Raw genomic sequence first — 26502 nt, forward strand, 5'->3', positions numbered from 1 at the left:
TTGGGGTGAAGGTATGGATGGCTTTCAAATCTGTGGAAAAAGCCAAGGCTAGAATTTCACCTTAATGACAGACCAGGTATCTACAGGAACAGAGAGAGAGGAAAACCCATGATTTTGGTCGATGCAAATACTTCAAGGCCACAAAACTCAAACAGCAGATACAAAAGAGCAAGTGACCTTAGCTTACAAATATTTTAAGTACAGCGAAATGTGGGAATATTAAAATCATTTGAGCAGAAATGGGCACAATTTCACTGCAATTTATGGCTTTCAAAGGCAAATTCAGTGGCAGCTAGATGACATGTCTGAGTTTAGGCTCAAACACAGCTCTGCATTTAGCTGCCACGCTTGAGGCTGAAGTCATCTGTTTATGAGATGGATCTTTTTCCCCCTACAAACAACAAAGATTTGCAGTCGTTTTATATTCGTAACTGCGGTGAGCTAAAGACAAAACAAAACACAGTAAACACTCACCTGACTGGATGTAAACAAACTCATGTCTAATGGAGAAAAGGTACATGTGACTGTGGTGCTGTTAATACTGAAGAGATGTGAGCAAACCTGTTGATGCTGATTGGTACTTTTGTCTTGACACTTTTCTACATCTGTAGCTGTCACATTTGGCCCAGTTGAAGGAACTTGTTTCAGCTGAGAACCAGCACTGTCCATGATCAGGATCGGTGTGTTTTCCTTGCCGTGGATTTCACATGCACACCCAAACATCATTTATTTTAGAAAAGACTCCGTGGAGGTGCATTAACAGTTTAAATGACCAATGCAGCAGGTTTGGACGTCAATTAGACATTTCACTAGTACAAAACCTGCACTGGTGTGAAATTAGCGTGTGGAATTGTGTGGAATATTCACAGTTAGTGGGCGATTATGCCCTGTTCTGCCTTAATTACTCAGGAAACACAATCTAAACCACAGTACTTCTGCTGTACATGTGTCTCCTGGAGGGTGCTGCATGTGAGTAAGAACAGCTTTTATATCCAAGCTGGCCTATACCCCGCCCCCTCCCCTCAGGAATCATAAGGTGAAACAGCAAAGAATCAGATACAGAAATATAATAAACAATTACAATTTTAATCTTAGCATCTTTACCAATAATCCAGATTATCAATAATCCACATGCCCTAATTAGTATCATCAGGGTACGCAGTAATATTTTATTAGACATCAGTGAACGACAACGGCCATGTACATCTTTGAATTATTTTATCAAGTCCGCAGCAGTTTTAGCATATTTACTGTGTAAACACTGCTCCAGACTGATGCAGGTTAATTTTCTGTTAGCTTTCTGATATCACATGTGATCACGTGACCAATCCATATTTCAATGGACTCGCTCTAATAATAACCAAACCGTGAGACAGAGTCAGGTGGTATTCTGTTTGTTTATTTAAAGGTTTTCCCACTGCGCGCCCCCTCCCTGTGTGAAAGCCTAGTCTGAAAGGAGGAGGATACAGGCCACTATAGCGCCACATCAGCACATTTATTAACAAGGCTACTTGTTTATTCGCAACACCTCCACCCCTGAATGGTATGGCACTCTGTGCTGCCCTGTAACAACAGACTAGCATGGTGAGGCTAGTTCAAAATAAATCCCCAGGGGGGGTTGAGGAAGGTCCAACACAGGATGGAGTTTGAGATTAGACACTGAGACTCCAACTAATGAACAGAGTAGGAGGCAGTTTTGCTAAATATCAAAGTCCACAGAGGAAAAGAAATGGGGAAGATGATGCTGAGAGACAAAGAGAAATTAGGCAATACAAAGTATTCTCTTTTGTCTCTCGATGAAGCTGCTGATCCGTAAGGCGCACTTTGATGATGAGTTGAACGTTGCGGCCCGAGATGAAGCCCCAAGATTCACAGCGTGGTCGTCGTCCTTCTCCAATCAATGACGTAGCTCCTCTCTCCTCCTTCCACACAAAAACGGATGGACTGAAGGGGAAGACAAGAGCGGAAATGCAGAGTGAGACTGTGAGCAAAAGGGGGGGGGGGGGGGGGGGTGATGAAGATGCTGCTGACTGTATGAGCATGTGGGAATGGCATTAATTTTTCTGTTCGCCACTTCAGATTAAAACTGAAGACAACATGCATCCCCATTATGTGGACTAATGTACAGTTTTATAGCCGGATGTTTAAAATATGAACACATCTCCACAGTGAAATCAAAGGCTGCAAGACAAATAGCTGACAAGACTCCACAACAACCTGTGCAGTATGTTACCTGCGTAGGGGACTACAGATCTCCAATGGGAATGATTTCTTCGTTGATAAAAAACTCAATGGTCTCTTCCTCCCAGTCGTCCACATTGCTGTCCAGCTCATCTGTGTCCACTCCTACATGACACAAAAATTTCAGCACTCCTAATAAAAAGCCTCAAAGGCAAGTTAACAGTGAGATAACGGTGAGAGGTCCCACCTCCTCTGAGCTCGAGGCGAATGCTCTTCTGTTCTTGATAAATCTTCTGCGCCTCCTCCCTGTACCGTCGGTAGTCTTCCATCATTGCCCTGCGCTTGTCCACCAGCTCCTACTCACACAGAGCAGAGTTCAGCATCATAACCCACAAAGCTTACATTTCAGTGTGAACACACAGCTTGTATTACCATGAAAGCATGTAAAGTGTAAACAGTCTCAGGGAATTATACTATAGAGTCAATATAAAAGTTAGCAAAACGCTTTAAATTTCTTTAAAGAGATACAGGAGATGATTAACTTGCAAATTAACAGGACAATAAAAAGGGGCCTATCCAATGCTGATGGAAGAGGTGGGGGACAGCACATGAAAAATTGGGAAAAGCATTTCCAACAAACTCTCCCAAAGATAAGTTAAAATATAAATATAAACAGGTCAAACCTTAGAAGCCTTGGACTGGCTCAGACGATCCTTCTGCTCAAAGATCTTTGAGTATTTCTTCAGATCCTTTTTGATCATCTGCAAGAGAACAGATGAGTGTATATGACAGCATGTTAACGTGACAGATGGCTTCACAAACGCATCATCGCAGTACATGGTGGACACATGTATAATGTGGTGTAGCTGGGAGCCTCAGATTAGAGCTAGAATCAGGAGCCACGGTGCAGCTCTCATACGAGGTGTCAGAAAAATTATGTTTGTCATCACTGGCTCTACACACTCAACAACACACACACATAGTATAGAGAAGAAACTGTACCTTTATCTGTTCTGTGCTGAGCAGGGTTGGAGGTCTTGGTCTCCAGAGCAGCTGACAGAATCGATCCTTGTTGTTCTTCTGGAGGAGTCGGCCCTGGAACGTCCACAGCCAGTACGCATTGTCCACCTAGCATGCACGTAAAGGTGGAGAAAAACGAAGTGAATGGATGACAGAAAAAGACCAGATTGCATTTCCTCTCATCTGCAAAGGACTGGCGAGGCCTGTGGAGTGCTACGCACCTTGTGGCTCCACCACGAGACGGAGGTGACGACGTAGCGACCCGTTGGATCCCACTCCACGTCAGAGGCCATGTAATGCTCTGCTATGTTCATCATGGTGCAGTCTGACGTGTCTACAAAGGCGAGAGCTCCGTTCATACTGCAAAGGAGAGGCAAAGCGGTTACATCCATGTACAAAGACACTCATCTCTACAGATACTAATGAAACAAGCCTCAGATTAGCGTTAGAATCAGGAGCTTAGCTCTCATACGAGGTGTCAGAAAAAATGTTTAGTTTGTCATCAGTGGCTTCTTATATTCATCTCTCACACACACACACACACACTCAGATAAAACCTACCTCCTGAGCCCAGCCAGCACCATAAACTGTCCCTGAGGGCTCCAGAAGATACTGTTGGCCTGCTGCTTGTCAAACATCTCTGTGAAAGGAAAAGTGTCACATTCAGTTTAGTGGACACATTAGAAGCAACAACGCTCTGCTACAACATTGCATGCCTGTCCTTCTACTCACTTATGAGCTCGATCTTGCCGTTGTTTTTGACATGATAGAAGGAGGCGTTGATTCTTGGCGACTCGCCGTGGAGGACAGCAAACTTACTGCCATTGGGCTCCCATGCAAACGCTATGATGCTTTCTAGAAGGAAAACAACACGAAGGGAAACAGATTAACTTCCTTTCTGTGGAAATTAGAATTACTTGCAGCTCATTTCTGTGTTTGTACAAATACATGTCTTACCCTTCATCTCCACCACATCGACAGGAACCTGCTTCTCTCTCATGCGGAAGATTTCAAAGTTGGTAACGACACCCTGAGAAGGCAAAAAAAGTCAACTTATTATTTTTTGTTTTTTTAAAAAGAAATCTGTGACATATAAGCTGTTTGTCCTCTTTCTATGAGTACCTGTGTTCCTTTGGGAGTCCTGTCAACTTTCACACACAGATAATCCCCGTTTCTCTGCCAGTGCAGTTTGCAGTCGACGACATTGAAGAGATTGCGAACGCGGATCTCCTGACGGGAGGGCATCTGCATCAGAGTCACCCTGGCTGGGATGTCTTTGTCCTCGGGTACCCAGAACGCTATGATGTTGTCACCAGGAGACCACGAGAAGTCCCTGAAGATGCACAAACATTAATAGCTCTATACAAAATGCCGTTGCTTTTCAAAGCATGAGAGTATGAAGGACTCTTACTTTATCCCAGTAATCTTGAGACTCTTCTTGTCCAGTAAGCCCATAGACTACAAGAAGAAAACAAAACATAAACCTTTAATATCATTTGCACATTTCATTTAAACGCATCTAGACTGTTTTCAGGCCTACTTACCGGAGTTTCATAGATACTCAGTGTGTCTGGTGTCATCCTTGCAAAGAACTTCCCATCATGACTCCATCTGACAACAAACATGTAAAATTAGAAGACGCATCCAAACTCTGCAAGGACTCTGCAAATTTGACTTAAATTAGATTTAAAAGAGAGAAAGCATAATACTGACTTAAAAATAGGCCAATGTGCAGAACTCTCGCAGTGGAAGCCTCTCTTCTTCTGTCCGGTCAGAATGTCCCAGATGATGATGGCCTGTGGGTCCTCCTTGGTGTCCATCAGTGGACTGAAGGTCACCACATACCTGGAAGCCAACACAACCACACATTAAAATCAGACAGTGGCTCACAGGCCAACTCGGCACCTCTTTAGAGTGCTTTATCTGCACATTAATCATCCTTTGCTGTCCCCAGGTCATGGTGCAACAACCCACAGGATTTAGGTGACGTTGCCTTATTTACAGGAAATAAATAAATACTAGAACGGGATACTCTGTGCACTATAATGTGCTTCTTTGGATTAAAAAAAAAAATTGACTTTTTATTACCTTTCACATGGTGAGAAGTCAATGAGGGACACACCCTGATGACTGAACCTCTGAATCTGTTTGAACTTCTCGCCGCCCCACAGTGCGATTCCCCGCTGGTGGAACGTAGCCAGGTAGGTACCTTTAGGAGACCATCGGACGTACGTCTCTGTCCAGCGCTGCATCAAAGCAGGAAAAACATCAGAACTCTCCAAACCAGTGACTACTGACCAATCATGTTCGATACAAGCCCTGCATTTCCCACCAACTCTGTGTGAGTAATTAAAAACTCACCGCTCTCTCTTCAACTGTGATTGGCTCTTTAGCGTCGTTGGAGAAAATGGCAGTCCTCTCTCCAGCTTCATAGATCACACTGTACTGGTCACGGCAATCTGAGTCCTCGATCCAATGGCGCATATTCCCCTGAAAACACAGACAAAGTAATTGTCGCTTGCAGGGTTTCAGGATAGAGACTGTCCTGTTGATTTATAAAGGTCAACTTAATAATGAAAGTGCTGACATGAATCTATTTTTGTCAAACAAATTCTAAGTCTTATAAACAGATTCATTATATTATGACTGAAAAGTTAAGGTAACACTTACAAAGTCTTTGAAAGGCTGCTTTGCTGGAGCTTCCCATTCATCGCTGATGTTCATGTATCTAAAAAAAAACAAAGGGGCGATTATTTACTTGTATTCCAAGTCTGGCAAGCAATACCTGGACAATGCATTTACTGGGTGGTACTCCATACTCACTTGTCAAAGTCAGTGAAGAGGTTGACCCTAAACGTGTGTTGCTTGTCGAGTTTGTATCCATCTGCGTTCTTGACTGCTTCGAGGGCTTGAGTAGGAGAAGCATACTCCAGGAAGATGTAACTGTAACGAGGAGAAAAAAACAATTACTAAAAAACAAAACAAAAACCCTCTGCTTCAAATCCGGAAATCCACCTTGAATCAAAACAGATGCACAAAAGAACACAGAAGAAAACATCTGTGGCCTTACCCTTTGGTCATGCCATCTGCATCTGGATAAAACTCGGTCGTGATCTTGCCAAACTTGGAGAAGATCTTGTGTATGACGTTCTTGAGCTTTTCCAAACGCTCTGGGCCCACCTGAGGGACGTTGTCCACCACCACCACCGAGTCTATGCCGTCTGCCTCCTGGGGTTTTTCCCTCAGGATGTCATCAAGAAGCTCTGAAAAGTGAAGGAGGAGGGTCAGGGGTGATGAACAAGCTCATCGGACTGTGTGGGGTTGGGGTTCTTATCTCATTTTAATGACGACCTTCTTTTCATATACAAAAACCAATCTAAACTTTATAGCCACCACTTCAGTTACTGGTAGGGAAGACTGCATCGTTGAAACAGACATAATTCTTTTGTTTAAATTTCCATTAGAGATGTGTAGGTTTACGCTTCATGATTTATAAGTAGACAAAATCTAATTATATCATAATAAAGTTGATTCAATAGTACATCTCCTTTACACTCACTGCTTAATATACATCATTTTGATGAGGATAAAGAACCGCTATGCTGGCGTGTTTAGCTTCACAGAAGCTATTTCATTTGTGTCTTTGTTTAACTTAAGCTTGCATATTAATATTGAATGGTACTAATTTTGTTTTAAATTTACCATAAAGTTTCTATATACATAAATAATTATATTGTGACTACTACAGACAAAACACGTGTATCTGATGAGTCATTTTACCACAACTGCAAAACTTGCACAATTGAAAAACTCTACTGAGCAAACGCCCCTCGGACCTGGGTTAGGATTACCACTGAGCTACAACCAGCTGCCCCATTCAAACTACTTTATATAGGCAAACAGCACAGAGAAAATAATTTGCCTTTACGGCTTTACTAGCTAAAATCATGTTTCGGTTTTTCAGATCGCATCGCACAGGCCCCAGTGTAGGGTCTGGGTGAGGCTGTAACGGGCGTTAAGTACACTGTGATAATGTTATGTTGGAGTTTTTTGGAGAAAAAGGGTGGTGTCGCTGTTGTATTCCTGGTAATTACGCTTATGCATCCAGCTCATGTTCACTGTTAACTATTCACTATTACTACGTGCCGGTGAGCAGAGAGGCAAGCTAGCTAGCTTTGTAGCATCTAAAACATCCCCACCATTGAGCTCTTAGCTAACTGCTAACAGCAGGCCGGAAAGCCGGCGTTTTTCCTGTGACTGCTTACCGTCGTCGTCGACATCGTCCACGTAGTCCTCCGGGTCGCTGAAGGAAGGCTCCTCCTCTTCATACTCGGGGTCGTCCACCATATCCACCGTTTCTTTCATTTAACAGAACTACGACACGGACTTTTGTATACAGCGGAGCAAAAATCCCGAAAACGAAAAGGCTGGCGGTCCTCAGCCGGTGTAGCACCATGTGCGGATCCGTGAAAATGGACGACGTGACGGAAACGCGACACCGGAACCTCCTCAAAGGCGCGTGGAAAGGCTGCGCAGAAGCAGTAAAGCTGTAAAGCATAGGGGCCGGAAGTACAACAGCTACTGGTGGTAATTTTCCCCCACAGTGATGTTTAGAGATCAGCGAAGAGCGCAGCGGCGTGAGACCCGCCCGGAAGCACGGAAAAGGAAACGACACACCGGTAGATCCGAAACTGTTTCCCGCGAGACGTTCGTTTAGTAACGTACAAAAACCAACGACTTTGTGTGTTTAAAGTGGCTGCTTCAGTTTGGTCTGTACTGCATAATTTAGCTAGAGGTCACATTTACATTGACATGAGTGGTTAGAGAATGTGTAGACTTTATATAACTCCTAGTTGTAAAGACCTAAGCTAGCAACTGCGGTTATTAACACGCACACCTTAGCACCATGGACAGAGAGTGTGTGTCACTGCTGCCCCGGGTCTGTGAGGTGCTGGCGGCCTCAGGGAGCTCGCTGCCCGATGACACCATTCTGGAGAAACTGCTGGACTGGTTCACAGCGCTCACCGAGGCTGGTTAGTAGTACTGACCCTAACAGGATAGTGTCTTCATTCTTCCTCCTCTCCCACTATCTTTCTAATAGGAGGATCGATTCAAATATTATATTATTAAAAGTATCGATACCATCTAATCGATACTTTATTTCTATTCTTTAAGTTCAGTATGTAACCCTCTACCCTGGGTTGAATAACAGATATTTTGAAAATGAAACAAACATGCGATGACTGTCTTTTTTGTGTTGACTGTCACTTCTGCTTCATTTATGGCTTATAGCATATTTAAACGACACAAGCTGAGACAGAGACAAGCACATTTACATTCCAGTTCTCCGAAAAAACAGCTTCAAAATACATGAAAAGCTGAAAGGTGTGTTTTAAAGAGCCCTCATTCTCCAGAGAACTGATCTAAACTTAATACCATGCAGCGAATCACTGTATTTGTAGGTGATTATTACTCAGATTATATCACCGATATTTGCAGATAACATTTACACTTTGTAAAAGATCCCAAAACTCAAAGATACTTATATAAAAAAAAACACCCAGCACGCCCCTGCGGGCGGTTTATCCTTCAAGCTCGGGTCATCTACCAGAGGCCTGGGAGCTTGAGGGTCCTGCGCAGTATCTTAGCTGTTCCCAGGACTGCGCTCTTCTGGACAGAGATCTCCGATGTTATTCCCGGGATCTGCTGGAGCCACTCGCCTAGCTTGGGAGTCACCGCACCTAGTGCTCCGATTACCACGGGGACCACCGTTACCTTCACCCTCCACATCCTCTCGAGCTCTTCTCTGAGCCCTTGGTATTTCTCCAGCTTCTCGTGTTCCTTCTTCCTGATATTGCTGTCATTCGGAACCGCTACATCGATCACTACGGCCGTCTTCTTCTGTTTGTCTACCACCACTATGTCCGGTTGGTTAGCCACCACCATTTTGTCCGTCTGTATCTGGAAGTCCCACAGGATCTTAGCTCGGTCATTCTCCACCACCCTTGGGGGCATCTCCCATTTTGACCTCGGGACTTCCAGGTTATACTCGGCACAGATGTTCCTGTACACTATGCCAGCCACCTGGTTATGGCGTCCCATGTATGCCTTGCCTGCTAGCATCTTGCACCCTGCTGTTATGTGTTGGATTGTCTCTGGGGCATCTTTACACAGCCTGCACCTGGGGTCTTGCCTGGTGTGATAGACCCCAGCCTCTATGGATCTTGTACTCAGAGCTTGTTCTTGTGCTGCCATGATTAGTGCCTCTGTGCTGTCTTTCAGTCCAGCTTTGTTCAGCCACTGGTAGGATTTCTGGATATCAGCCACCTCCTCTATCTGCCGGTGGTACATACCGTGCAGGGGCCTGTCCTTCCATGATGGTTCCTCGTCTCCCTCCTCTTTATTGGGTTTCTGCTGCCTGAGGTATTCACTGAGCACTCGGTCAGTTGGGGCCATCTTCCCAATGTATTCTTGGATGTTCCTTGTCTCATCCTGGACTGTGGTGCTGACACTCACCAGTCCCCGGCCCCCTTCCTTCCGCTTAGCGTACAGCCTCAGGGTGCTGGACTTGGGGTGAAACCCTCCATGCATGGTAAGGAGCTTTCTTGTCTTTATGTCAGTGGCTTCTATCTCCTCCTTTGGCCAGCCTATTACCCCAGCAGGGTACCTGATCACGGGCAGGGCGTACGTGTTGATGGCCCGGATCTTGTTCTTACCATTCAGCTGACTCCTCAGGACTTGCCTGACCCTCTGCAGGTACTTGGTGGTTGCAGCCTTTCTAGCGGCCTCTTCATGGTTCCCATTTGCCTGCGGGATCCCCAGGTACTTGTAACTGTCCTCTATGTCTGCAATGTTGCCTTCTGGTAGTTCAATCCCCTCAGTTCTGACTACCTTCCCTCTCTTTGTTACCATCCGACTACACTTCTCCAGTCCGAACGACATTCCAATGTCATTGCTGTATAGCCTGGTAGTGTGGATCAGTGAATCGATGTCTCGTTCATTCTTGGCATACAGCTTGATGTCATCCATGTACAGGAGGTGGCTGACAACTGCTCCGTTCCGTAGTCGGTATCCGTAGCCAGTCTTGTTAATGATCTCACTGAGGGGGTTCAGGCCTATGCAGAACAGCAGTGGGGACAGAGCATCTCCTTGGTAGATCCCGCACTTGATGGTGACTTGTGCTATGGGCTTGGAGTTGGCCTCTAGTGTTGTACGCCACATCCCCATTGAGTTCCTGATGAAGGCTCTTAGGGTCCCATTGATCTTGTACAATTCTAGGCATTCCAGTATCCAGCTGTGGGGCATTGAGTCATAGGCCTTCTTGTAATCAATCCAGGCCGTGCACAGGTTGGTCAGTCTGGTCTTGCAGTCTCGGCTGACTGTTCTGTCTACCAGTAGCTGGTGTTTTGCGCCTCTGGTATTCTTGCCAATTCCTTTCTGTGTCCCGCTCATGTATTGACTCATGTGCCTGTTCATCTTAGCCGATATGATGCCTGACAGGAGCTTCCATGTGGTGCTGAGGCAGGTTATTGGTCGGTAGTTGGAGGGGATATATATATATATATATATATATATATATATATATATATATGTTATATTGCATTAATAAAGATAAATTTAAATTTAAAATGTTCCTTTTTCATGTCTTTTATACCTTTATCATTTCTCTTTATGGTGCACATAAAAAAGTGATCCTTTGTAAATCTGTATCATTGTTTTTCTTTTCTTTCACTCTTTGAAGGGGAGTCTCTGCTGGAGGCCTGTCCGTGTCTGCTTCAGTTCATATCTGCTGTGATTCATGACACGGCTTCAGCCTCAGGTGTCCTCTCCTTCACTCTCAGACTCATCGGCTTATTGGCTGCTGCTGAGGATGACTTCATAGTTCTTAAGGTAGAGCTTCTGACGCCTGTTGCATTTAAGAAAGAAAGAATGCTTTATTGATCCCTGTGGGGAAATTCCTCTCTGCATTTAACCCATTCACTCAGTGAAGCAGTGGGCAGCCATTGGGCGCCCGGGGAGCAGTGTGTAGGGACGGTACCTTGCTCAGGGGTACCTCAGGGTAGCCGTTCAGTGGATTCAAACCACCGACTTTCCGATCGTGGGGCCACCACTCTACCTACTGAGCTATCCCTGCCCAAGTAAACTGTTAGTAAACTGTTACAAAATATTCCAGTGCTTATCTGCTCTATTATTGTGCCTCCCTCTCTCTCTTGCAGGAGTCCTTAGTTCTGGATCTTGTCTTTAGCTGTCAGCACTGGCAGGAGTTAGGGCTCTGGGAGGATCCCTGCATACGGATTGGCTGGATCCAGGGCTTAAGGACCACACTGCAGCATCCAAATGGTCTTAGCTTCTTTATACAAGCAGGTGAGTTTTGTGCATCGATTCATGAGAGGGGGATCATTAGTGTTAAGGATAATATGCTATTTCTGTTCATCCTTTCATTTGTTTGCTCTTGCATATCAAATTCAGGGTCACTGGGGGCTGGATCTTTCCCAGCTGCCATAGGGCGAGAGGCACTGTGCTATAGGTATTATATTGTTGTAATTCTGACGCATCCTCATATATATGTATTATCTTTGTTTGTTTGTTTTAGATTTCATTGAGCCGCTTCTGCAACTCCAGACAGACACAAGCCTATTTGTTGCCTCGGCTGCCAATCAAATGCTCGCCCATGTCCTGCTGTTCTGTCAGCCTGTCTCATCTATAGGATGTAATGGCACCGACAAGAAGGAAGATGAGCAGAACACAAGCGTGTCCAAGGCAGTTGTAGAAAACCCAGCCGAGCCCATGGAAATAAACCAAGATTGCACCGCTGTTGTCGATGCAATCTCAGAGTACCTCAAGAGGGCGCTGGGGGTTCCCAAGGGAAGCGCACAGCTTCATCAGTGTCAGCAGACCCTCAGATTGCTGGCTCTGCTCCTGGGCCAGACCAAGCCTCCTCTGCATGACAAGCTGCTGCAGACAGTCACAGCTTCTCTGGAGGAAATGGTGGCAGCAGACTGTAGTGAACTCACACTGCCTCTGATGGATGTCATTCTAGCTGCATGCAGGTAAACCCCTCATAAAACACAGTAGAGTGTAGCTTTATAGAGTTGTCTGTCCTTTTTTGTCTCTACTAGAGATTATTTAGGTTTTAAGTAGTGACTTTAAGAGGATGGTGAGGACAGTGGCGCTTCCTGGCTGAATATGCAAATCTGCTAATAGATATAGCATCAATGGCTTTGTTCTGTTGATCTATGCAATACAACAGGACAGTGTAATGGTCAGCCATCATTCACAGCATTTACTTAGTGGTTGTTTTTAAGTATACATTAGTGACTGTGCTGCTGTTCAGCCTCTTTCTGGTTTAGTTTATAGACTCTTGCTGTGCTTGCTCCTGCAGCCGCGTCCCAGACCAGCGCATCACCCGTCTTTTAACTTTCATGTTGAACGTCAGGAAACCTGCTGACCTCGTCCATGCTGCAGCTGCTTTTCTCCGTGGCAGCCATCAGTAAGCACAGCTTGTTCAGCCAACACAAACTCTGTACACAAAAGTCTGTAGAGGTTGGGTTTTCTGTTAAAAAGCCATGAGGATTTGTCAGTCTAGTGTCTTGTCTGCAAACTTTTCTTCTTCTTCTTCTTCTTCTGGTTTTATGTGCAGTGACCGTGTCCACACAGCTCAGTCTGTGAGATTACTGCTGCTACCCCTCGACATCATATCTGGCCAGAACCGACTAGGAACAAACACTGCAGGTGACCCACAAAGACGTACACTCTTGAGAAAAATCTGTGTTATCTTGCATTTATGTTATGGAGTAACATGAGATCTGGGCCTATAGGAGACATGCATCGGTTTGCCATGACTGAGCAGCTGAAGAGCAAAACCTCCTGCATCTCCATGATCAGTGTGTGTCTAACAAACACACCTCAGATCGCACACATGGTGAGTGTAAGGACAGGAGAGAGTGGCTAAGTAAATATTGGATCTTTTTCGGTTAACACTATAATTTTTAATTCCTCTGTAATAAAACAGGCTTTTTAGGGTATTTATTTGTAATTACAATGTAATTACATTTACATACACACAATTAAAGGCAGGCACACTAGAATAAGGGGATAACAGGTATAATAATAATTCTTTCCTGTACTGTACACTTAAGTAGATGCATGTAAACATAATTACATTGTAATTTCTGATAAAATCTGAATGATAGAAGTAACACGCCCTTAGTCGCAGGCCATGTTATAAGGTGTTAGCTTTGTTTCTAATGCATGGAAAGGCTTATAATCTGCCTCTCTCCCTCAGGATCCTGACTGCCTCCCCTGCGCTCCGGATTTAATCGTGTCTGGAATTCTGTCGTTACTGAGGATCTGCAGCGGCGACTCGTCCTCCTCGTCCGCTGGCTGTAGTGAAGTTTTCAGGAATGTCATTGGCAGTGGGAAAGTTCAGAAATGTGCTCTAGAGGCTCTGACAGCTGTCAGTAACAGCCCAGGTGAAGCTGTCATTAGAGTTAGAATCCATATTACATGAATGGAACTAAAAGGGAATACTGAAAACAACCATTCTCTTTATGGAGGATATAAAGACCTTTAGTGCATATATTAAAAGTAAAGTGATGAGTTTTTAAAAATTCTGTAAGATACTTCTACAAAACAAAAGTAGTATATGGCATATGTGGGAAAAACAAATGTTAAAGGAACACGCTGAGTTAATTTATGTGTCTGTTTGTGTTTCAGGAGCAAATGGCAAGCTGACTGACGTGCTCACACTTCTGATACAGTATCTGGACAATCCTGATTCTGATCCCACTGTAAGTTTGTGCGTGTTTTTGTTCACAGATGTAAGATGATCACAACTATCAGAGATTTGTACAGCTGCTTTGATTCACACCTAAACTGGCTGTAGGTGTGAATTAATATGGATGCACCCTGGCTCTCATCCCATTACACTGGGTTGGGTCAATATCCTGACCTGTGTAAGATCTATCTTAGAGTTTCATTTCTAGTTCGTTGTAAAGGTGATGGATGTGGTTAAAGTTGGAGTTAGTGAAGTTTTTCCATAGCGCACGAAGCCAGGAATATCTCTCCCCAGACTGTGGTCGTAACACACTGTTGTCTGAAAGTATCACTGTACGTTGAAGGACTGTCACTTCTTTCATTATTTGGAACTAAGAGTCCCAAACCATCCAGCAGATGGCGTCAGTAACCTGAGTATCTCAACCTGTTTTTACACAGGTCAAAGTTAAATTTCTTTTGCTCACTTTCAAGCATCAAAAATCTTCTTTACACAATTTTCTGTAATTGTCATAGAGTCATGTAAAAAGCACAAGTTTCTGCTTTTTTATTTTTGAATGGACAAGAACTAATGAGATAGAGAAAGGTTCAAGATTTTAAAAGGCAGGTTGAGGGGAACAAAAATGTTTTTTGGACTGAACATCGTGATAAGATGACTGTGTCTTTGTTTTTCAGGTGCTACATAAGTCCTACCAAGCCTTGGTAAAGTGGATGAGTGTTTGCACAGACGTCTCCTTTATAACAGACCAGCTCAGACACGGTAAATCACAGTGTTAGCATCTTCCCTGTAGCTCATAAAGCCTGTGCAGTAGATCTGCACAACAAATCACATTGTTTGTGTCTGTTAGATCTCGTCCAGGTGGTGAAGAAGCGTGCGTGTGACATGCGCTGGGAGGTAAGAGACTCAACGATGGAGTTTCTGGGGCACCTGGGAGCGATGCGTGTCTGCCAGGCGCCAGCTGAGCAGGCGTGCGATGCCTCTGAGGCCCTGCTGGGTGGCTGCTGCTGTACCACTCCTCTCCTCAGGGAGGCTCTGCAGGATCCAGAGAGTTATGTGAGAGCCAGCGCAATCAAAGCACTGGCACAGACAGTGATGCACAGCTGGCAGGAGGGGGCAGCACCTACACAGGAGCAGGTGAGAAGAAGTAAAGGCAAACCTGTCGAAATAGGACCGAGGAATGTGTACATGAACGTGCATGCATGACAGGAGGATAAAGACACATGTGAATACTCAAAAACAGTAAATATTAGAATCTTAACACCGATATTATATATGTAGCATGTATTTGTATAACAAACTGGTTTATTTCACCTGCTTTGGTGCAAATAAAAGTGACAACATGTGCACTGAAGAGGCAACAAGAAGATCACACAGTGTGGCCAGCACAGTGACCTCCAGCAGGCTTTATCACCAAGCTGTCAGAAGAAGACTCCATGAGGGTGGCACAAGTACCCAGCATCCTTCAGTGGAGCCTGTGGTCACAGATTGGCACAGGCATTAGTAAGAAAACACCTGAACTGGCAGGTTCACCAGTGGTGCCCCGTTGTTTTCACAGATGATCTTGCATCCGCAATAATTATATAATTTTTGCCGTGGTCTATCCAGACTCTTTCACAGCTGCCACATGTGCTCTGTGTGAACCTGCACTTGTTTGAGTCAACTGTTCAGCTGGAAGGAGGTGTTTTTGTGGCAAAGGCAATAACACGCTGTGTTTAGTAGAAGTAAAAGGCTTATTCTGAGAGGGCAACAGAGCAGAGATGCAGTGGGATTTGGCGTTTATTGTTGTGCCTCAACACACTGTGACATTAGATGAGCTGGGCGTCGAACTGTGGACCTTCCTAATAGTAGACAGCCTGAGCTGAAAACACCTCCAGCTTCTGTTCAAAGCATCAATTGCATTAGGGAAGATTTTTTCCACTTTTTGTTTTGTTCTGTGGAATAACAGCAACACTCAAGATAGAGATAGTGGGGCTCAGAACAGATATCAGATTTAAATGATAATAGTTCATCTGTAGTTTGATTTGAACTTGCCCGGTTTTGCTAACTCGATGTCCCGTCTATCTCCAGACTGAAATCGTGACCCGGCTGCTTGAGATTCTCTCCCAGGACACAGAAGGGTTTGCCAGGAGGGCTGTTGTGAAGTTCTTCATCGCCTGGTTCTCTTCACATACGTCACACACGCCCCCGTCGTCGCCTGCCTCCCCCTCCTGCTCTCTCCTCATGCAGTCTGTACGCTCCGTCCTCTCACGAGGCTGTGCCGATCTGGACTGGGAGGTCAAAGTTCACACGCTGGAGCTGGCGGAGTTGCTGCTGGACAAAGCCTTTTTGGGGCACGGGAGTTACACGAAGGGCTCGGACGCACGTCCGGCCCAACCACACGCGTACGCTGTGATGCCTGACCGAGCCTACACACTTCACACACACGGAGACACGCGCGCACAGGACGCGGAGTCAGATTTAGTCGACGTGTTGAAGAGTCTGGTTGAGCAGGGAGTCATCTCTGCATTGCTGAGCGGTCTGGTCGACTGCGATAGGCCTGTAGCTTTAAAGGCCTGTAGACTGCTGATAACACTCAAAGTGACAGTTTGTCCAGCATCGCAAGGGGACCCAGATGTATCTGATGCCACGGCGACAGTTGCCAGAGTGTCCTGTGAGCTGCCCAGAGCAGGTTGGGCACAAGAGATCAGAAAGATACTGGGTGTAAGGACTGAGGCTAATGCTGAGAGAGATTTAAATGCACTCAATGCCACCAGCTTTGAAGACCACAGCGAGGAAGGAGCGAGCGCTGTGAGTCATTGCGAGCGCGTAAGCGTGTGTGAAGCGTTGGGCTCTCTGGGTTTGGACGACAGGCTGGAGATCCTCAGTAGAAGCAGTGACCACGTGCATAACTCGCCCCTCTCACTACTGCAGGACATACTAACTGCGAGCACCTCTCACACTCATTCAAACACACAACCAGGGCAAGAGGTCATAGTGGACTGCTACTAACGCACACACGAATAAATCAAGGTACATTTCTCTTCGTGTTGTTGCAATATTCAAATTCGTTGAATCCAAGAGGAGCACGCTAATTGTGGTTTTTTATTTGTTTGCTTGTTTACTTCTTTCACCTGGATAATTGTAATGCAGCAGTTGAGTTGTAATCAAAAAGTTTTGTGACTCCACTCCACTGATTTAAATGTGCCCACTGTCACCTGCACCTTTACACCACTCACAGTGCCGCTGCTATGCATCGCTCCCAGCTTGAATGTCCAGGATCATCCCTGGATCTCAGCTATGACTCAGACTCAGTGTAGTCTAAAGCTCCAAAGGTGGCGCTGTGGGTGAGACCAGGAGAGTGGTTGTTGATTTTTCTGACCTACTTCTGAATTTGTCCTGGGGGATCACCCCCTCAGTGCCAAGTTCTCCCGTAGCACCCTGAAGCGTCAAAGGGAGGACGTTCACTCCAAATTACACACAGCTCACTGAAAAGGCAGATTTGGCTCCCTGCGACTTTGTCCTCTCTTCCGCAACAAAATTCAAGTTGAAGGCTCGCAGTGGAGGAGATCCAGCCCTCAGGAGGAGAGAAGCATAAAGGCACAGTGACAGCATTTTTACACCTGTACTTACAAACCTTTTTGATCATATTTCATGTAATTAATTAAAAGAAAAGACCCATCATCCTATAAGGACCCCAGCCACATTTAAAACATATAGCTATAGCAATGTGTCGCAGTAAATTGTCAGCATTTGTTTGCTGCTCGTGCACCATTTTAAATGAGAATATGAGCTAAATATAGACAATCCCAGAGTTGATGTGAAGCAAAAGAGTTGCCAAACACTTTCTTTGCATTGTCCAACCTGCCACTGAATGATGTCACAGTGGCCACTCACATAAGTGGGATGTAAAAGCTCAACTGAAGTTTATTCACATCAAAATCCTCTAAATAAATGCATATTTTGTGAAAAAGCGTGTTATTTTATTACGTTTTTTATCAGTCACTAAGGGAATCTGTGAAGGCGTCCTCCGCTGCATCCTCTGACTGTGTAGATGTTATTTTGTTGTGCTTAAACGCACACAGGCAATCTTTAAGCTCAGGTTTCAAAACACGCATTTCCCTGTCAAAAGCGCGAGTAACCAAATCAGCTGGAGCCACTTTGTTACCTCCTGTCCTGATCTTTTAGCATTGCAGTCTACTTCAGGTCCTTTTCCATTGCTTCAAAGTGTGAGCCTCCCACTGTCGCTGGTTTCCCTGGTGGACGTGCTTTAATAAAGCCCCAGAGTTTAAAGTGTGTAGGCAGAGAAGCTGGGAATGGAAAGAGGCGGTCGCCATCTCCACGTGTTCGCGCTCTAACTCTGTCACATGTATGCAGAAAGGGACGCAGAAAAACTCTGCTCATTAACTTAAGAGCAGAATATCAGCCACTACGCACACACACACACAGTGATTATGTCATCACCCCGTGCTGTCCTCTACTCAGCTGTAGTATCTCTCCATTCATGAAGTGAAACTGTTGCCGAGGCTCCTCCGCTGCACTCTTTCTGTCTGGGATGGAGGCTGTGGCTCTTTTCTCTTTCGCAGCGTCAGAAGCAGACGAGATCAGTTTTCACAAAGGTGATATCATCAAGGTAAGTAGGTCTTTTAATGCGTTGACAAATGTTTTGTATGTCGACGCAGAGTAATTGTGCGTGTGCATGTGTGTTATAGGTGACAGAAATGGAGGAGGATTCTTGCTGGGTGACAGCAGAGATCCAGGGGAAGCGTGGCTACGCGCCCGGGAACTACATTTCCCTCCTTCCACACCCGTAAAAAGAACTATTTTGTCCACTTGTGCTGCATGAGTAACCCTTATCAGGCTTCAGTGTGTAGTCAGACTGTTTTCTTGTGATTGGATTGTATCATTTTAAGGAGTTTTAGAGGCCTAAAGATAAAAAAGCAACAATTTAGGATGTCATCATTTGTGCTTTATTCCTTTTGTGAGCTAAAATGGGAGAAACACTGACTTACATAACTGATTTGAATACTGCTTTAATTGTCTTTTAAATGCCAAGAGAAGTGTGTGAGAAGTGTGTGCTGTTGTGTGCTCTGGTAGCTGGTTTGCAGGACCGGTGTCAAGACTTGAGGCTGAACAGCGTCTGCGTTGGCAGGACACTGGAGTGTTCCTGGTGAGGGAGAGTGAATCAGCTCCGGGAGAGTTTTCCCTCTCTGTTAGGTCAGTGAATGCACCACAAACACACACAAACACAAAAACAAGAACGTCAGCTTCAGTCGGGATGAAAGAATGTGCTTAAATCTGACTCAAGCATGGTCTGTTTCCATGTTCATTTCTCATGGGCTCACTCTGCTGTCCTGCTTAAATAACCCATTCATCCACCTGTTATATCAAACTCCATCTTTATGATCAACGACTGTTCAAAGCTGGGGCTGAACTCAAACCACACATGCCGCGTGAAACACACACACTCCCCCACGCACACATCCCTGCAGCGTGTCCCTGCGGTATTAAGTGTGCTGTTGGATGTTTGTTTTCCATCCCACTGACTAAATGAGCACATTAAAGCGTCCACGTGTCTCTGAGCGTGTGTCAGGGTCGGCACATAGGAGAGCCAGACTATTTAAATTGCTTTATGAGAACCGGTTGAACTAAAAATATCACAGCAGCACAGACAGAGCACAGAGAGGAGGAGGAGGGGGCGGTGCAATCTGGGTCACCAAAGTGACGTGGGACACATTTAATCACTAAGGGTAAATTGAATGTGTTCAATAATCGGGCCATTGCGTAACAACAGACAGTCTTTAATTAAACACAGGTACATTATGTAATGGACACATGACACAGACGGGCACGTACACAATGTGCTCATGTTAACATTTTAAGGCGTAACATCTGTCTACCTGCGAGGTTTACGAGAGATGAGAGGTGTACAGAAAAAAAAAAACAATGTGATGCTAAAGTCGATCAGCAGAGGGCGATAAAGATTCAGGAGGAATGGCTGTGTAGTCTGTGCCCAGTCTTGTTTTTATTATCATGGAAAACACATTACAATCCAGGACAAACCAGGAGTTTTACATCATGGGCCACATACGCTCAGTTTCATCTTAAGTGGGTTGGAGCGGTAAAGCTAACGCACAGTAACTCATTTAAAAGATTTTCAATGTAAAGAAGGTAAACTACAGTTTGATTGCCAGAGATGTCTTCAGAAACAATACTTCTGCTTTTTATCATTACAAAGAAATACTGCTGTAGTAAATTTAAAAAAAAAACTGTCAGCAGGGTCATTGGGCTCAGACTGTAAAGGAAATAAAGAAATGAAGGACTTTGTTTATTTGCTGTGACAGACATCAAATTCAAATTCAAATTCAAATTCAAATTCAAATTTTATTTGTCACACACACACAACCATACACAGTATGACATGGGGGTGAAATGCTTGTAGCTGTACAATGCCCGACCATTAAATGACAGAAGAAAAGTTTTACAATATTTACAATTTACAGTTTACTACAAAAATTTACAAATTAACTTAGGAATTTACAGTAAAGAATGTGCAAATAGCAGAAGAGATTATAAAGATAAGGATTATAAATTATAGGAATTATAGGATTATAGGAAATGTGTGGTGACGTGTGTGAGAGTCCAGTCTTATAGTGACGTGTTTGGGAGAGTCCAGTCCTACACCTGGTTCAGGCCCCGAATAGCCTGGGGGAAGAAGCTCCTCCTCATTCTCTCTGTTTTGGCCTTAAGGGAGCGGAAGCGCTTCCCAGACCTCAACAGTGAGAAGAGTCCATTGTTGGGATGGGAGAGATCCCTCATAATCTTCCTAGCTTTGGACTTGCACCGCTTAGTGTAGATGGACAGCAGGTCAGGGAGCTCTGATTGAATGATGCGTTCTGCCGAGCGCACCACCCTTTGCAGATCTCGTCTGTCCTGCTTGGTGCTGTTCCCAAACCAGGTGCAGATGTTTCCCGTCAGGACGCTCTCGATGGTGCAGGAGTAGAAGTTCTTGAGCACCTTCAGTGGCAGATGGAAGTCTCTAAGTCTTCTGAGGAAGAAGAGACGCTGACGGGTTTTCTTAACCAGGGTGTTGATGTGACAGGACCATGACAGGTCCTGAGTGATGTGGACACCCAGGTATCGGAAACTGTCCACTCTCTCCACTGGCGTGCCACTGATGATGAGGGGTTTGTAATTCCTCGCCTGCTTTGTAGTGAAGTCCACGATCAGCTCCTTAGTCTTGCTGATGTTTAGGAGGAGGTTATTCTCCTGGCACCAGGTCTCCAGGTTCCTAATCTCCTCCAGGTAGGCCGTCTCGATGTTGTCGTAGATCAGGCCCACAACAGCAGTGTCGTCAGCAAACTTGACAATGGAGGTGGTGTCTGATGTGGCTACACAGTCATAAGTGTACAGTGAGTACAGCAGGGGGCTTAAAACACAGCCCTGAGGCACTCCAGTGCTGAGTGAGATGGAGGGGGAGACTTGTTTTCCCACCCTCACTGATTGGGGTCTGTCTGTGAGGAAGTTGAGGATCCACTGACACAGTGATGAGCTGAGTCCTAGATCCGTCAACTTGGTGAAAAGCTTAGAGGGAATTATTGTGTTGAATGCTGAACTGTAGTCCACGAACAGCATCCTAACATAATTCCCTCTGCCAGTGTCCAGGTGACTCAGGGATGTGTGGAGCAGGTGAGATATGGCATCGTCTGTGGAACGATTAGTCCGGTAAGCATACTGAAGTGAGTCGATGGTGGCAGGAAGTGAAGAAGTGATGTGATCTCTCATCAGTCTTTCAAAACACTTCATCACAATTGAAGTCAGTGCTACTGGACGGTAGTCATTGTGGCAAGCGGGCTGTTGTTTCTTTGGAACAGGGACAATAATGGACCGTTTGAAGCACGTGGGAACCACAGCTTGGGCCAGGGAGAGGTTGAAGATCTCCGTGAACACTGGTGCTAGTTGATCAGCGCAGGCTCTAAGGACCCGGCCAGGGATTGCATCTGGTCCTGCTGCCTTCCTGGTGTTCACCCTCCTGAAGGTGTTCCTCACGGCATGCTCTGTGATGACGAATGCATTTTCTTCACTGGTGCACTCCGAGCGCGCGCAGCCGTTTGTTGTTTTCATTGCTGCGGCGTCGAAGCGAGCATAAAACGTGTTCAGCTCATCAGCCAGTGAAGCATCTGCATTGCAAATCATCTGTGAATTGAGTGTAGCATTATTAATTTGTAAAAAGAAACTTATTTTGTAAACAGGGATTATGAAGGGATTTTTCCTGTTTTTAAACTGAATATTAACAATTAAAAAAGGAAGTTTTCTTGCAGTTAATGGTTTATCTGTTACTTCTCTGTCTGGTGGATAACAGCCCATTGGTTGTGTCTTTGACAGTAAAGAAGCTAAAACAAACAAAAATACAGTTGAACGTTCAGAATTTATTAACTTTGAAATGTCCACATTTTCCAAAACTTTTGCCGCATGTATGACACCCCTGACCTCTGACCCTTACAGAACTGTCTGTAGGCTTGTTATCATTATGTAACACGCACTGAGTGAGAGTTCAGATTCCCAGCAGATGGAGCTGTTAACAGGGAAATCCATTATCTGCACTGCAGAGACACATGTTAAAAACATTTCAGCTTGGGCGCGTTTCTCATAAACACTATTCATAAATATGGTAATAATATTTGGGAGTGGGACAGCGGTGTGGTGGTTAGCATCATTTCCTCACAGCAGGCAGGTCCTGGGTTTAACTCTAGTCCAGGGCCTTCTGTGTGGATTTTGCATGCTCAGTGTCTGAGTGGGTTCTCTGCAGGTGTGGCTTCCTCCCACAGTCGTCGGGTTAATCGGTGATTCTAAATCAGCTGTATGTGTGAATGGTTGCCTGTCTCAATATGTGTTAGCAACCTGTCCAGGCCGTACCCTTCCTCTCGCCCCACGAACGCTGGGATAGGCTCCAGCCACGACTGCGACCCTGAATTGGCTAAGTGGAAGAGAATGGACGGTCCCATCGTGTTTTGTACCAGGATCTTGGTACTGTACTATCCATGTACAAAAGTGCCATAATCAATATTATATAAATCACACCTGTGCAACATCATGTCAAAATGGGCCCCTTGCTCCTGTCAGTGAAAAACTCCTCATAGCAAAAACTTTTGAAACTATTTGTTGTTGTTGGTTAAACAGTTCCAGGAACATCTCATAAAACTAAAAATAACAGATTACCTTTTTTTTTCATTTAGCAAAACATTTTGCTGAAAGGTCCCTAAATTTATCAGTTATGCCCGTGTAAGATCATCTCAACAGTAAATCCATTGTTTCCATTGCATAGTCTCGGCCTAATTAAGACTTAGTTATCTGCATGTGTGTGTGTCTGTTTGTGTTCCTGTCTAGCTATCTTTGTGAGGACCGAAAGCTGCATTCTACTATACTTGTGAGAACCAACAGTCACTTGTGAGGACACACAACCCGGTTCTCACAAATGTGAAGGCATTTAAAGGCATTTTTGAGGCTCAAAATGTGGTTTTAGTGTCAGGGTTACAATTAGGTTATGGTTAGGTTTAGGGTAAGGGTTAGGCATTCATTTTTAATGGTTAGGGTTAGGGGCCAGGGAAAGCATTATGTCAATGAAGGTCCTCACTAAGATAGCTGAACGGCGTTGTGTGTGTGTTGGCGGGGGGCGGGTCTGACATCTAAGTTACACACAACAGAAATGCAGTAGTATACGTAGTATAAGGTGCATGGTTGAAACTGAAAAGATATCTCAGTCTGTCAATGATTACACAGCTAAAACGTCACAAAGGCAGTTACTCCCCACAAAACAGATAACACAACAAAAGAGATTATGTGAAGTGAGAGTGTGTTGGTCAAAGCTACAGTTCAAATGTAATAAGGTTTCATAGTGGAGATGGAAATGTGTTCCCTAAATAAAGTACTTACCCTTCTTTGTAATCCGTGAAGTCGACCTGAGCAAACACAGTGTGTTTCCCAGCAAGAGAGAGAAGGAGGGTTAAAATATGTATTATATTTTTTTTCATTATATATTAATGTCCAGCTGCAAAATTAAGCAGCTAAAAAAACATTTTCCACAATTCTTTGTTGTTTGATTAATCCATCTTTTCCTTTAACAAGTTCTGTTGTTAATACTAAACTAAGAATAGAACAGGACATATTAGAAAAAAACAGCCAAACAGCACAGACCAAAGAAAATAGAAAGAGAGGGAGAGGTTGGTTAAGATATCAGGACAGGTAGATACTGGGAAAGGTGAATGACTATGACGTGTAGTGTGTGACAAGAGGTGCTGCATGTGTGTACGCCAGTTTTCTTAAACAGAGTTCGAGAGAAAGAGAAAGCGGGAAGAAAGAAAGAAATTCAAGTTAATGAGCAACAGTCATGATAAGAACCATCAGGAATATTAATCATCATCTTTCTCCTCATGTTCATCATCATCGTGATCATCATCACTAACGCTTTCAACACAAACTCACCATCATCTTTATTGTCATTTATGTGGAGATTTATAAGTGTAAGGGTCATATGTTTATATATGCTGAGCCATGTTTTTAATCGAGGGTTTCCTGGGTTTGAAAGTTGCCATGGTTGCATTGCCGTGCTGTTTGAATCACAGTTGAAGTTTAACCCAGTGCATGACGTCCATCAGAACTCTTATTGGGCAGGCAATAGATCCGAGTGTTGTGCGTCTTTTAAGTCTAGATAAAAGTACCCCAGTGACTGTGATGGGACACGTTATAAAACAAATACAAATAATAACATTTGAAAAATAATTGTTTTTGACTAAATTATGGGGACTATGTTTGAATCTTCCTGATGAAATAGTGAAATAGTGTTAATAACAGCTTGCCTAGTCATTTCATGGCCTCACCTTTCACGGTTGCTCTGTGCAGGTTAATGTGTCTGCTCACACAAAGACATTTGAAAATGATGGAGTGTGATTTTAGTTGGTGGTGTGACTGAGGGAGTTCCCGAACAAAGAATGAGGACGCACATGCTTGTCTTCCTTCTCATCAGCTCTCTCGTTCTCCATGTACACGACTCTTATCTTGCAGCTATGGCGACAGGGTGGAGCATTTCCGCGTCCTGGAGGGCGGCGGTCAGTACTGCATCTGGGAGGAGTCGTTCTGTTCCCTCAACCAGTTGGTGGATTTCTACAGAACTCACAGCATTGCTGTGGAGAAGGTGGTCTGCCTCAAAGATCCTCCCTCATCCCCTCAGCTGTTGTCGCACTTGGCGCGTAACCCCTATCCTAACCCTTACAAAAGCACCTCTCAGGAGTCCATCCCCTCGGGCCGTCTCTACTCTAACCCCTCTCACCCTGAGGGAAATACATCATCGCGTCTGCTGAAACCAGTTGTGGAGGTATGACACACCACCTCGACGCGTCTCTGTTTCTCATAAACGACTCGTGCTTCTGTTAAACACGCACCTGTCTGTCTGACTTCCCCGTTTTGGCTCCGTCTTTGTGCAGAAGCCTCGGCTGGCTCACGCCCTCTGCGACTACACCCCCCCTCACACCGCCCACCTCCACTTCCTGCGCGGTGACATCATCGACCTGCTGGACTGCTCGAGCTCCTTGAGCTGGAGGGGTCGCTGCCGAGGCCGGGTGGGGGTCTTTCCACCGGAATACGTGCAGCCGCTGTACCACTGACGCCATATCAGGACCGGGGCTGCGTTGCTGACACTTATCAGTCAGCCTGCAGTGACTCACCTTTCTTATCCAGTGACCAATCGCTGAAACGATTAGTCAAATGAGACTGACTGAGCAGATTTCATTACTGATTAAAGACCTATTTCCTGTCATCTTTTCACTATGACCTTTAAATGATAGGTCCTGTCTCTACGATAGCGACTTGTCAATCTCAAGGTTTGCCCGCCCTAAATCATATCGCCTATTTTACTACAAACGGGACCATCATTTATCAAATGAACACCACGCTGTAGTCAGCAAGATCTGAAAACGGCAACTGAGACCATGAACCAGTTCAGATCCTGAGGTCATACATCCACGAGCACTGCAGTCATTTTCTCATACAGGCCTGCTGCCCGGCAATGCTGCTGACCATTAGAAAGAATCCAGGTTTAATGCACCTCACCGGCGGCTTCATTTTTCACACCCCAAGGCTCTTTCAATCTTTTATATACAGTCTGTGGTTGAATACAGTTGGATAGGAAGAGATGTCACACACACACTTACACAAAATCACAACAAAAACACACCCTTACGCTCCGGATTACCCTTTGACTGTTAAACTCTACCTAATACCTGCGAGTGTAAGTGGATTCACGTCTATTTAGTTATAAAGAAATGAACCAACGGCCTTTTGTAGGCAGACTGGAGGACTTCAGTGCAAAATCAGTGTAGCACTTTTCAGGTTTTTGTTGCTTTTTAAAAAAAATAATGTATGCCATTTTAAGTAATAAAGACAAATAGCAAACAATGCTTCTGGTTCCCTCTTCACAGATCTGAGGATTTGCCGCTTTCTGTGTCTGACACCATTATCCTTATTTCCTAAATAACTCTGGAAGTTATTTACATAGC

General features: G+C 44.7%; 3 protein-coding genes and 2 non-coding genes across 5 annotated transcripts; 2 read left to right on the forward strand and 3 right to left on the reverse strand.

Annotated features, from left to right (window-relative positions):
• Positions 1-1378: 1378 nt before the first annotated feature.
• On the reverse strand, positions 1379-7594 carry eif3ba (eukaryotic translation initiation factor 3, subunit Ba). The gene is made up of 19 exons (XM_040023697.1): positions 7467-7594; positions 6272-6464; positions 6025-6144; positions 5872-5929; positions 5563-5691; positions 5290-5447; positions 4915-5046; positions 4746-4812; positions 4613-4659; positions 4324-4534; positions 4159-4231; positions 3934-4056; positions 3763-3841; positions 3423-3561; positions 3184-3309; positions 2865-2942; positions 2429-2537; positions 2234-2346; positions 1379-1944 (listed from the first exon to the last, which is right to left on the reverse strand). The coding sequence occupies exons 1-18, from the start codon at positions 7564-7566 to the stop codon at positions 2246-2248; spliced, it is 2043 nt and encodes a 680-aa protein (XP_039879631.1). The 5' UTR covers positions 7567-7594; the 3' UTR covers positions 1379-1944; positions 2234-2245.
• Positions 3052-3136, reverse strand: LOC120729259. The gene has a single exon (XR_005694874.1). It is a non-coding gene; the product is annotated as a small nucleolar RNA SNORD60 (small nucleolar RNA).
• LOC120729253 lies at positions 3631-3712 on the reverse strand. The gene has a single exon (XR_005694868.1). It is a non-coding gene; the product is annotated as a small nucleolar RNA SNORD60 (small nucleolar RNA).
• A 229-nt stretch (positions 7595-7823) lies between the features above and the next one.
• brat1 (BRCA1-associated ATM activator 1) lies at positions 7824-17924 on the forward strand. The gene is made up of 12 exons (XM_040023694.1): positions 7824-8234; positions 10943-11091; positions 11418-11565; positions 11795-12251; positions 12584-12691; positions 12842-12933; positions 13020-13123; positions 13487-13673; positions 13918-13991; positions 14650-14734; positions 14823-15109; positions 16043-17924. The coding sequence occupies exons 1-12, from the start codon at positions 8108-8110 to the stop codon at positions 16961-16963; spliced, it is 2739 nt and encodes a 912-aa protein (XP_039879628.1). The 5' UTR covers positions 7824-8107; the 3' UTR covers positions 16964-17924.
• Positions 17925-18045: 121 nt separating this feature from the next.
• On the forward strand, positions 18046-26351 carry LOC120728654 (GRB2-related adapter protein-like). Its single transcript, XM_040023698.1, has 5 exons — positions 18046-18584; positions 18664-18761; positions 19049-19168; positions 25013-25322; positions 25432-26351. The coding sequence occupies exons 1-5, from the start codon at positions 18507-18509 to the stop codon at positions 25609-25611; spliced, it is 786 nt and encodes a 261-aa protein (XP_039879632.1). The 5' UTR covers positions 18046-18506; the 3' UTR covers positions 25612-26351.
• Positions 26352-26502: the final 151 nt, after the last annotated feature.

This window comes from Simochromis diagramma, unplaced genomic scaffold (genome assembly GCF_900408965.1).
Source record: "Simochromis diagramma unplaced genomic scaffold, fSimDia1.1 OVJJ01000302.1, whole genome shotgun sequence".
NCBI lineage: Eukaryota > Metazoa > Chordata > Actinopteri > Cichliformes > Cichlidae > Simochromis > Simochromis diagramma.